The sequence below is a fragment of the Macaca fascicularis genome, chromosome X (genome assembly GCF_037993035.2).
Source record: "Macaca fascicularis isolate 582-1 chromosome X, T2T-MFA8v1.1".
NCBI lineage: Eukaryota > Metazoa > Chordata > Mammalia > Primates > Cercopithecidae > Macaca > Macaca fascicularis.
This window is the reverse complement of record NC_088395.1, coordinates 50,593,600-50,606,037: the sequence shown is the minus strand read 5'-3', so window position 1 is coordinate 50,606,037 and position 12,438 is coordinate 50,593,600. Positions and strand designations below refer to the sequence as shown.

At 45.1% G+C, this 12,438-nt stretch overlaps 1 protein-coding gene across 5 annotated transcripts in view; it reads left to right on the top strand.

Moving 5' to 3' along the window:
* The window catches only part of SHROOM4 (shroom family member 4), a 247,744-nt gene that overhangs the window by 182,123 nt on the left and 53,183 nt on the right, over positions 1–12,438 (top strand). For all 5 annotated transcript variants that reach the window (XR_006695454.3, XR_006695453.3, XR_012429841.1 and 2 more), the window contains 2 exons: positions 3,658–3,792; positions 6,315–8,805. Coding sequence is in view for 2 of the 5 variants with exons in the window: in XM_045384065.2 (XP_045240000.2) it covers positions 3,658–3,792; positions 6,315–8,805 (2,626 nt within the window). In the remaining 3 variants the exon portion in view is untranslated. The remainder of the gene's footprint in view (positions 1–3,657; positions 3,793–6,314; positions 8,806–12,438) is intronic.

The window sequence follows — 12,438 nt, the reverse complement described above, 5'->3', positions numbered from 1 at the left end:
TCCCGCTTCTGTCTACTTTGGGATTATTTCCTACTCCTGGAGAAACCCTAGAAAGAGTAAGGGGTCAACCAGGCATGGCGGCTCATGCCTGTAATCCCAGCACTTTGGGAGGCTGAAGTGGGTGGATCACGTGAGGTCAGGAGTTCGAGACAAACCTGGCCAACCTGGTGAAACCCTGTCTCTACTAAAAATACAAAATTAGCCGGGCATGGTGGCGCTTGCCTGTAATCCTAGCTACTCAGGAGGCTGAGGCAGGAGAATTGCTTGAACCAGGGAGGTGGAGGTTGCAGTCAGCCGAGATCGTGCCATTGCACTCCAGGCTTGGCGACAAGAATGAGACTCGTCAAAAAAAAAAAAAGAGTAAGAGTCTTTGTAAGGTATGTTTCACAGTGTGGCAAGTGGATGGTACCCTAGGTGTGGGTACTCTTGAACCATCAAAAAGTACAAGTCTGAGCTAATAACCGTTATTATAGTAGCTGCTATTTACTGACCACTGGCTGTGCATCAGGTTGTGTCCCAGATGCTTTGAGAATACTATCTCTAATCCCCACAGTCACCTAGCCAGATAGGAATTGTTTCCTTTCTCAGATAAGAAAACTAAAGTTCAGATGGGTTAAGCGACTTACAGATACACACATCTAAAGTGACAGAGGGGATTTGAACCTACATCTGTCTCACTCATTTTTCACTCATTGCCTACTGGCTTGGCATGGTTAGTGAGATGAGACTGACACGCATGAAATGATGATGGGCAATATCAGCTATCATATTATTATAGACCCAATGTGAGGGCTAGATTACCCAGAGCAAGCTTCCTGGAGGAGATGGTACTTGAGCAGTACCTTGAAGAACAGGTAGGTTTTAGGTTAACAAAAGGAAAGGGGGCATTCCTGGCAGAGGGAACAGTCATAGTCATAACTATGATTGGTCGAGGCCTTGCCAGGCCTGATTCAAAGCACTTGCATTGTCTCATTTGATCTTTCAACAACCCCATTTGGTACTATTGTCCCCATTTTACTGCCATGAAAATTAGGGCTCTGAGAAGTGAAGTCACCATCTAAAGCAACAGAGCTAAGGAGTGGCAGAGCTGGGATTCAAACAAAGGTGGTCTGGCCCCAGAGCCTGTGTTAGATCGACAGGAATATCAACAGCAAAGGCACAGAATCAGAAAGGGACAGAGCTGGTTGCAGGGTGTGATTGGAGCAGAGACATGAGAGATTGAGCTGATGGGTAAAGGTACCTTATTGAAGACTTTGAAACTCTGATCTAGTTTATGTTTGATGTGGGACAGAGTAAGAAATAGGGAGCCAGTGAAGATTCTTGAATAGGAAAGTACCCCAATTCAGTTGGTGTTTAACGTGATATGACCTAAAAGTGGTGACTGGAGGTAGAACAACGGAGATAGGCTGGCAGACTCCTGCAGTATTTGGGGCATAAAGGGCCTGGACTAGAACAGGAGCTGCTGGTGGTGGGTTCTGGGAGAAGAGCTGTGGTTCTGTCTAATGGCAACAGTGAAAATGGACGTGGGGGGCAGGGAAGAGAGAGAGAGAGAGAGAGAGAGAGAGAGAGAGAGAGAGAGAGTGCAAACCAGGGCCAGAGAAACATCATAACAAAAGACTCAATGGAATTCAGTGTGGGATTGGATGGTTAGGGAGAAGGTGGCACCAAGGCTGACTGCCCGCACTTTAAACTCAGAACTCAAGAATCCTAAATATGGTAAAAGGCTTGAAATAGGAAAGATATCCTGCTTTCCACTATATCATCAGTGCCTAAAAACGCAGGACATAGTAGATACCCATGGTACATAGTACTACTACTGGTAGATGCTTGATAAATAGTTGTTGACCAGATAACTACCTGGTAGGAGCAGCTGGAGAGATTTCCTGGCAGTGTGGCTTTGTGTGTAGGACTCCAGAGCAAGCATAGCCCCCAAGGTCTCCTTGTGCCTTCAGCCTCCCCTCTGGGCACTCTGAAATCAATAGTAGAACAATGTGATTACAAAGCTAGGGGCTTCACCTGGCTTTCCTCTGCTTAAATCTTAGCCACTGTTGCTGACCTGTGGCTCTGCTTCCTGGCCTTTGACAAACAGCTTCCCCTGTCCTTCCTCCTATACTTCCTGGTCTATGTCTGGCCTATTACCACTCAATCCTTGTTTTCCCCAGCAAGGCCATTCTTCCGAGGACTATCCTTTTAGGCCTTAGCCCTCTAGAGCCTTGTACTACTGAGATCTTCTGTGCTTCTGCTGGGGTGAAGGGCATTTCCAGCTAGGATGGAATCTTCCAGCTTGAATGTGATCATGAATGCTCCTGGGAGATGGAGAGCTGCTTTATCTCACGATATAGCAAGCTTGTTGAAGGCAGGGGCCCTTATCCTATTCAACCCTGTACTACCAGTGCCTAGTCTGGACCCTGGCACAGTAAATATGAATAAATCAATGAAAAAATAATTTATCTATTTACTTCTGTATCATCTACTTATTTATCATGTTTCTTGTACTCTGCCATTCATCTCTTTCTCTCTCATCCATTTCTCTCTACTATGTATTTCTCTACAATCTTTCTCAGAGTTTTCTCTTTTTCTGTCATTTATTTTCCCCTCTGTCATCTTTCCCTCTTATCTCTATCATTTGCCTGGCCCTTCCACCATCTCTCTCCATTCTCTCTCTACTCTCCCTCCTTCTGTCATTCTCCCTCCCATCAATCACCTTTTTATCTCCTGGCATTATCCATGCCCCACATGTACTCCACCACAGAACTCTTCCCCACTTGCAAGGGTGGCAACTGCTCATGCAAAGTACGCCAGGGGACAGGGATGGGTCCTGTATGTGGCAGTCAGTGCAAAAGTTGTGGCTGCATTCAGGGCCGTGGCGTTAGACCTATTTCTCTTTATATACTCCTGACCTGCTGAGCAGTCAGTCTCCTCTGTCAGCGTAACATGGTGCCATTTGCCACTTTGTTCTATCTTCCCTCACAGGAGTTGGGGCTTCCTGCCACCACTTTGCCTACCAACTCAGGTGTCTCACCTCTGTACCCATCTTATCTTTCACTCTGTCACTACCTATCCCATGCTTTGTTTGAACCAGCTCTGTCTCTCCCATTAATCTGTAAACTCTCGAGGGCAAAGACTGTATTGGATTCATCTCTGTAATCCCAGAGTTACCCATAGAGGACACACAGTAAACATACAACAAAAGCTTATTCAATGAATGGCTAAAAATTGGAGAATTGACAACCCAGTTTTGACCTGTTCAAACTTTTCAATCACTTGCCCATTCCTTTCTCAGAGAAAAAATGGGAAGATTGACCAGATTGATTTTCTTTCTCAAAGAGAAGTGAGGATGTGCTCACTGTTCATTGGGCAGCAGCACTCATTTATTCCACAAATATTTATTGAACACCTACTGTGTGTCCAGCACTGTGATACATGCTTGGGATACTGTTGTGAACAAAGCAGCCCTATTAAGCTGACATTCCATATCTCTAGAATGAAGAAGATTTGAGAAGAAGGCGCTCAGGAGAGCCACTAAGATTCCCACACCAGTTCCTTGCAAGATGTTCTACTTTACTGAAAGAAAAGAGGGGGTGGGGCGGAAGCTGCCTGGGAAGTGATTTCAGCTCTGGTTCCTTAAGCCCACTTCCTGTCCCATTCTTGCTGTAGGAGGAACGCCCCTGTCAGTAGGCCGCACTCATGGCATGTGGCCAAGCTGCTGGAGGGATGCCCTGAAGCAGCCACCACCATGCATTTCCCTTCCGAAGCCTTCAGCTTGTCCTGGCATTCTGGCTGCAACACAAGGTGAGTCTAGAGCCCTCCCCTCAAGACAGGCTGGAGGGTAGACAACTTGGACACTCCTCCTCCTCTGCTGTAGTCCCTGTTGGATGTTAGAGCCTCAAGTACTATAACGGAAAAACAAGTGGGAGTCCAGAGTACCTGAGTTCAAGTCCCAGTCTCTTGCTAACTCGCTGTGATTTTGGGCTAGTCCCTTTCCTTCTGGACAACGTTTCCTTGAAATACCTCATTGGGCTTACAAGACACCACACTGTCCTGCTTTTCATCCTAATTCACTAGCTGTTCTTTCTCCGTATCTCTTTTCCTAATTCCTTTCATTCTCCTGTCTCTTAATATAGGAGGACCCCAGGGCTCAGTTCTGGCCTCTTCTCTATCAATGGTGACTCACTGGTGCCCTTATCTGGTCTTTATTACCTCTGTCACATAGCCAAAGTCTTCAAAATAGGGACCTCCCTGAATAACCATTGTTGAAACAGTTGCCCAAGAGGCAGACAACGTTTTCTTTAGGCTGAGAGCCAGCAAAGGTGCTGCCCTTCACTGCCTTTTCCCTTCCACAAGATCTTCCCTCCAAGAAGAGATTTCTGTTGGAGGTTCAGAGAAACTAAGGGTTGAGTTTACCCCAATTTGGTGACTTTATTTGGAAACCAAGGGCTCAGGGCAGAGGCAGTTTTGTTGTGGAAGAATATGCAGAAATACACTTTGACATTCTTGAGCTTGGCTCCTGTTTGAGTGAGGATTTGTTTTTGTTTTTGTTTTCTTCAGCAAGAATAGTGGTGGAGTGGGTAGCAGGTTCCCTTGCCAACAAGAAATTGATGGATTCCTTGCCCAGAGAACAAGTGAGCCGACTGGCTAAGGGGCAAGGCAGGGAGCAAGAATGAGCAGAAGCTGACCTGAGGGTCTCATGGGCTGCTGCCACAGTTCAACTCTGGCTTTCTAGACTATGGCCTTTCTGAGAGCAGCCTGCAACCTCTGGGGTTCTAGTCAAAGGGAGTTACTGGCATGACTTGGCTCAGTTTGGCTTTGTGTGTGGGAAATGGTACTTAAAATTGAAGATTGCATCTGATCCTAGCCATTCCCTTGGTCTTCCAGGTTTGGCTTTGCTGTGGGAGTTGGGGGAGGCGTGGGTGGGCAGAGGTCCCTATACTGTCAATACTAGTATTAGAGAGGATCCTGATGACAAAAGCTAATAATCAAGAGAGTAGCAGCTGCTATGTATTGAACCCTTGGTAGGTACCTGGGCTGTGGTAAGGACTTTACATTTACTATCTGCTTTCATCTACACATCAACCCTCTGATATAGCTATTACTATTATTCCTATTTAAAAGGCCATATGGCAGTAGTGCTAAGACACTGGACTCAGGCCTGATTCAAATTCCAGCTGTGCTTCTTTAGCAGCGTAGTGTTTGTCAGTTTACTTTACCTCTCTAAGCTTAAGTTTCTTCCATTGTAAAGTGTAGATAATAATCTGTCCCATAAAGATGGGAACAATAGACACTGGGGAATACAAAAGCTGGGAGAAAGGAAGTGGGACAAGGGTCGGAAAAACTACCTATTGGATACTCTGCTCACTTCCCAGGTGATGAGTTCAATTGTACTCCACACCTCAGCATCATGTGATATACCTTTGTAACAAACCTGTACGTGTACCCCCAGAATCTAAAATAAAGGTTGGAAAAGAAAAAAAAAAAAAAGATCTGTCCTCTTCAGCTTGGAATGAAACCTTGTAAAGTGTCCGGCACATTGTAGGTCCTCAGTAAATAGTCAGGATTGCTATTATCAAGAAAAGAATAGGGGAACACCTGAATTACAGCCCTGTCTGTGCCAGTAGTTAGAGCTGGGTGTTCTTGAGTAAATCACCACCTCAAAATCACTTCCCTTTGCTGGGCTTGCTTTACACCAGTGGTTCTCAAAAGTGTGATTGTTGGATGAGCAAGCGGCACCAGCAGCACCTGGGAAGTTGTTGGAAGTACAAATTCTCAGGATTCACCGAGACCTAAAGCTCTAGGATGAGGACTAGTGACCCGTGTTTTAACAAGCCCTCCATGTGATTCTAATGCACATGCTCAAGTTTGAGAATCGCTGATTTATTTACAAAATGGTCTGGCTACAATTGAATCAGCCCTTTAGGGCACCTCTCGAATGCTGATATTCTGTGATTGTCTTTTTTGGCAGGGAGCCACATGCTGACTCCCTAGGGACAGGGACAGCCTAGAAGCAATTTCAGACTTGGTAATGTCAAAGAAATAGAGGATAACCCCCATAGAGTTCTCCCATTTTTAGTCTTTGGGGTGTTTGCCCATCTTTTTTCCATATATCATCTTGTGTCCCATTTTACTAAGCCCCTGAGGCACCCCAATGTCCATCTTCTTCCCTGTTTCCCTTTCTTCCCTTTTTTTGGCCTACCCTCCTCTCATTTGTGGCATGGGTACCTCTGGGCTGGCCTGCCCTCTCCTATGGTAGGGCTGGCCATGAAGGGAAAGTGATCTGGTGACTTTGCTAACTAACCAGTATGCCCTGTGTCTTACAGTGACGTGTGTGTGCAGTGGTGTCCACTCTCCCGGCATTGCAGCACCGAGAAAAGCAGCTCCATTGGCAGCATGGAGAGCCTGGAGCAACCAGGCCAAGCCACCTATGAGAGCCATCTGTTGCCTATTGACCAGAACATGTACCCTAACCAGCGTGACTCTGCCTACAGCTCCTTCTCGGCCAGCTCAAATGCTTCTGACTGTGCCCTTTCCCTCAGGCCAGAGGAGGCAGCCTCTACAGACTGCATCATGCAAGGCCCAGGGCCAACTAAGGCCCCCAATGGCCGGCCTAATGTGGCTGAGACCTCAGGAGGTAGTCGGCGCACCAATGGGGGCCACCTGACCCCCAGCTCTCAGATGTCATCCCGTCCACAGGAGGGACACCAGTCAGGGCCTGCCAAGGCAGTCAGGGGCCCACCACAACCTCCAGTGAGGCGGGACAGCCTTCAGGCCTCCAGAGCCCAACTCCTCAATGGAGAGCAGCGCAGGGCATCTGAGCCTGTGGTCCCCTTGCCACAGAAGGAGAAACTGAGCTTAGAGACTGTGCTACCCGCAAGGAACCCTAATAGGTTCTGTTGCCTCAGTGGGCATGACCAAGTGACAAGTGAGGGCCATCAGAACTGTGAGTTCAGTCAGCCTCCTGAATCCAGCCAGCAGGGCTCTGAGCATCTACTGATGCAGGCCTCAACCAAAGCTGTTGGATCCCCAAAAGCCTGTGACAAAGCTTCCAGCACGGATTCCAACCCACTCAATGAGGCTTCCGCAGAGCTAGCTAAGGCTTCTTTTGGCAGACCTCCACATCTCATAGGACCCACAGGGCATCGCCATAGTGCCCCTGAACAGCTGCTGGCATCCCACCTGCAGCACGTGCACCTTGATACCAGGGGCAGCAAAGGGATGGAGCTTCCACCCGGACAGGATGGGCAGCAGTGGACTCTGTCCCCTTTGCACAGCAGCCACAAAGGGAAGAAAAGTCCATGTCCCCCTGCAGGAGGAACCCATGACCAGTCCAGCAAAGAAAGAAAGACCAGACAAATGGATGACAGGTCTTTGGTTTTGGGACACCAGAGCCAAAGCAGTCCCCCACATGGAGAGGCTGATGGACACCCCTCAGAAAAAGGTTTACTGGACCCAAACAGAACAAGCAGAGCAGGCAATGAATTGGCCAACCAGCAACCCTCTGCCTCTGGCTCCCTTGTTCAAAAAGCCAGAGACTGTTCTTCAACCACTAAAGTAGCTGGTGGCACAGAGGCAGGTGAAGAAGGGGACAGTGAGCACAAGGAGTGCAGCCGGATGGGTGGTAGGCGAAGTGGAGGGACCCGGGGCCGCTCAATCCAAAACCGGCGGAAGAGTGAGCGTTTTGCTACCAATCTGCGTAATGAAATTCAGAGGAGGAAGGCCCAGCTCCAGAAAAGCAAGGGTCCCTTGTCACAGCTGTGTGACACTAAGGAGCCAGTGGAAGAGACCCGGGAGCCCCCAGAAAGTCCTCCACTCACTGCCTCTAACACATCTCTTCTATCTTCATGTAAAAAACCTCCTAGCCCCAGAGACAAGCTCTTCAACAAAAGCATGATGCTCAGAGCTAGGTCTTCTGAGTGCCTCAGCCAAGCCCCTGAGAGCCATGAATCTAGGACAGGCTTAGAGGGACGAATAAGCCCTGGCCAGAGGCTTGGCCAGTCCTCTTTGGTCCTGAACACCTGGTGGAAAGCACCCGACCCATCCTCCTCAGACCCTGAGAAAGCACGTGCTCACTGTGGAGTCCATGGAGGTCATTGGAGATGGTCTCGAGAGCATAATTCACAGCCACTTGTGGCAGTAGCCATGGAAGGCCCTTCCAACCCAGGTGACAACAAGGAATTGAAGGCTTCTACTGCTCAAGCTGGGGAGGATGCCGTCCTCTTGCCTTTCGCAGACAGAAGAAAGTTCTTTGAAGAGAGTAGCAAATCCTTATCTACATCTCATTTGCCAGGTTTAACCACTCATAGCAACAAGACTTTTACCCAGAGACCAAAACCTATAGACCAAAACTTCCAGCCAGTGAGCTCCAACTATAGGGAATTGAGGCGCCATCCCATGGACCAATCATATCATTCTGCAGACCAACCATATCATGCCACAGACCAATCATATCATTCCATGTCACCCCTTCAGTCAGAAACTCCCACTTACTCAGAATGTTTTGCAAGTAGAGGTCTAGAAAATTCCATGTGTTGTAAGCCACTACACTGTGGTGATTTTGATTACCACAGGACCTGCTCTTACTCCTGCAGCGTTCAGGGAGCTCTAGTCCATGATCCTTGCATTTATTGTTCTGGGGAAATCTGCCCTGCCTTGCTAAAGAGAAATATGATGCCAAATTGCTACAACTGCCGGTGCCACCACCACCAGTGCATTCGGTGTTCAGTTTGCTATCATAATCCTCAGCACAGTACCCTCGAGGACAGCAGCTTGGCACCTGGCAACACTTGGAAACCCAGGAAGCCGACAGTGCAGGTGAGGACTTGGTTCTTGGGTGGGTAACTTTCATCATTCTCTTTGCGAGGAGAAAGCTAGATAAATCATTTAAAAATATAACAATTATAATTCCTTGAAACTGTACAGCACTGGCTCCAGTAGTTGTTAGCTTAGTAACCATGAACAAGATACTCAGCCACCAAAATTGCAGTTGTCTCATCTTTAGAGTTAGATAAAAGTAACTTTTGCTTCATAAAATGGACACAACCGAGATTTATATCCTGACTATAAAATTGATATCTGAGTGACCCAAAGCAAGTCATTCAACCACACAAATTTGAAGTATGTGATTCTAAAAGGAAAAAATAATTTTCCCTCATAAAATAGCCAGTATTAAGAAGAGTCTCACTACCTCATCTCTAAAATAGAGGAATACCATGGCTGCCTCATGGATCAGTTGTGAGAGTCAAATGAGATTGTGTTTATGGAGTTCTAGGCCCAGTGCATGATACAAATATCACTTATTGCCTCCCATTTTCTGCTTCAGAAGTATTTAGAGATGCAAAATTTGCAAATATCCCCAGGCTTTGCTTTCAGAGATCTGACTAGTTGGGTTTTTAAAAAGACAAATCCTTTCCCCTTTCTCCATCCTGTCTCTGTTGGAGACCCAGGTCTAAACTGGCTGCTCTGATATCCCAGTTATGACCTATCACCATAACACAAGCCACCACTATCCTCCAGGCTACTTCTGGGAGGACTCCCTAGGTCCTTGCCCACTCACTGCCAAATTACTTCCCCATGGCATCCCTGATGCCATCTTTTGGCCGGTGCATTCAAACCAGAAGTTAATTCCTGTGTTCAGCTGTTGCATACACAGACACTTTTGAAATGACTTAGTATCTGAATTTGCTCAGTATATATCCTTGGTTAAAAGGAACTTCAAGAGTGAAAAGAGCCTTACACAAAAGACTATGAACTCTACAATTCCTTTTACATGAAATTCTAAAACAGCTCTTCTATGGGGGGAAAAAAATCCGAACACTGCTTGCCAATGGGAGGTGGCGCAAAGATTGACTGGAAAAGGGCATGAGGGAATTTGTGGGGTGGTGACAATGTTCTGTATCTTGGTAAAAGTTTGAGTTAAACATATGTACCTGTTAGAACTCAACAAATGTATAGCAAGGCTCCTAGGCAGCCAATGCACTTAGTATTTGTGCATTTCACTGGAAGTAAATTTTGCCTAAAAATGTTGTAAACAAATATCAAACTTTATTTAATATGTATGCTGAAGTGTTTTTGAAGTATACTGCTGCTGTATTCAACTTATTTTATGTTTTCAGCATACAAATCTTGTACATATTTTGTTATATTTGACCCTGAGATTTTATGAAAGCACCGAATCCTAGCCACTCAACCACCAGGGATATTTGTCCCTTAGATTTTATGTTTTTAGATGACATTATAAAGAGTATTATTTTCTTAATGTCAAGTTGAAATTCTTGATTACCACTGTATAGAAATATAATTGAATTTTGTATATTGACATTGTATCCTGCAACCTTGCCAAACTCACTTATTAGTTCTAATAGCTTTTTGGTGGATTATAAAACATTTTCTACATACACAATCATGCCATCTGCAAAAAGAATTTTGTATCTTCCTTTCTCCTGTACATGCCCTTTTCTGGGAGAGAGAAGAGCCTTATTGCACTGTCTCACCTTCAATACAATGTTTGGAGGAAATGGTAAGAGTGGACGTTGTTGCTTTTTTCTTAATCTTTCACTATAAAGTTTGATGTTAGCTGTAGGATTTTTGTGTAGGTGCCCTTTAATTGAGGAACATCTCTTTTATTCTTAATTTGCTGAGCGTTTTCATCAGAAGTGGATGTTGTATTTTTTTCAAATGCTTTTTCTGTATCTGTTGAGATGATCATATAGTTTTTCTCTTTTAGTCTACTGATATGGGGAATGACACTGATTGATTTTTAAAATAAATAGAAGCCTAGCATTGCCAGGATAAATCCCACTTGGTCATGATGTGTTATCCTTTTATATGTTACTAGATTTGCTAATATTTTGTTGAGGATTTTGCCTTTACGTTTATCAAGGATTTTAGTCTATGGTTTTATTATAACATCTTTTTCTGTTTGTTTGTTTGTTTGTATCAAGGTAATGCTAGCCTTAAAAAATGAGTTGGGATGTATTCCCTTCTCTTTTATTCAGGAGGAGTTTGTATAAAAATGTCTTCCTTAAAGGTTTGCTTGAATTCATCATTGAAGCCATCTGGGCCTGGAAGTTTTTTGGTAGAAAGCTTTTTAACTACAAATTCAATTTCTTTATTAGATATGGGGACATTTAGGTCATCTATTTCTTCTTGAGTAAGCTTTAGTAGTTTGTGTCTTTCAAGAAATTTGTCCATTTCATTTACATTTTAAAATTTATGAGGATATAGTTGTTTTCAACTTACTTTAAAATGCACCAAGAATTTAAGATGGATTGGTAGATGGATAGAGGGGTAAATAGATATATGATAAGGCAAATATATCAAAATGTTAATTGTGGAATGTAGGTGCTGGGTATATGGGTGATCACTGTGAACTTCTTTCAACATTTTTTATGTCTGAATATATTCATAATGTTGAAAAAAAGAGGAGAGGAAATATAAAATAATGGTTTTAAGGGCACCAGACTGCCTGGTTTTGAATTTCTTCCCCCGAACTTACAATGCCTAAGCTTTCCCATCTAAAAGCATGGGGGTAGTAACAACACCTACTTCATAAGTTGGTTCTGGGGATTAAGTGATGTAACACGTGTAAGACTCACAGCAGTGACTGCCAGATTGTAATCATCTTATAAATGAGTTATCATCCCTTAAAGGGACATTTTGGCTTAGCTTGAGAGACTTTTGCTGGAAGAAGGACTCACAGATAGACAGTAGAAAAAGTGGGCTGAGATTGGGGGTGAGTGGGGTGGGGGAAGTGAGGAGATGACGGCTGCAGTGATGTCAGCCCAGGACCAGCAACTCTATAAGAAAAGGAGGTACGATTTGCAGGTTGCAGCAATTGGCAGCAGTAATGCATGCAGATGAGGCTGTGCTTATACCATGCCTCTATTTTTTGTACTCTGAGGGAGGGATACCTTGGGTTCCTAATGCTTGTTAGACCAGCTAAGCAGGTCTGCTTAGAAACTAGGCATTCAGACATGTGGATAGCTGCCTAGGAGACAACACATGCCCATTTCTGCCCCTGTCATCTGAACCTTCCACTCCCACTCCACCCCCTCAAGAAATGAGAAAAACTTGCAGCATGGGTTAAGATGCTCTAGCTCTGATGACTAAGGTACTTGTGGTGGTAGCTATCTGAAGTAGGGCTGAGATCCTGCTCCTAATGCCCCTGGATGAGGTTAGTGAGCTAATTGGCTCCTGTTCAGTGCTGTGAAGACTGAAATCAGCATGCACTCACATCCTTCATACTTCATGCCAGCTTGTTTTGCATTCATCGTCAAATTATTTCACCTACCAATTGTATGAGATAAGTTATAATAGAATCTCCCACTTTACAACTGAGTAAGCTGAGAAAGCCAAGGCTCAGAGAGGTCACACATTTAGCAAGTGGCAGAGCCAGAATTTGAGTAACATGACAGTAACTAGCATCTGAGTGTCTACTGGGCACCA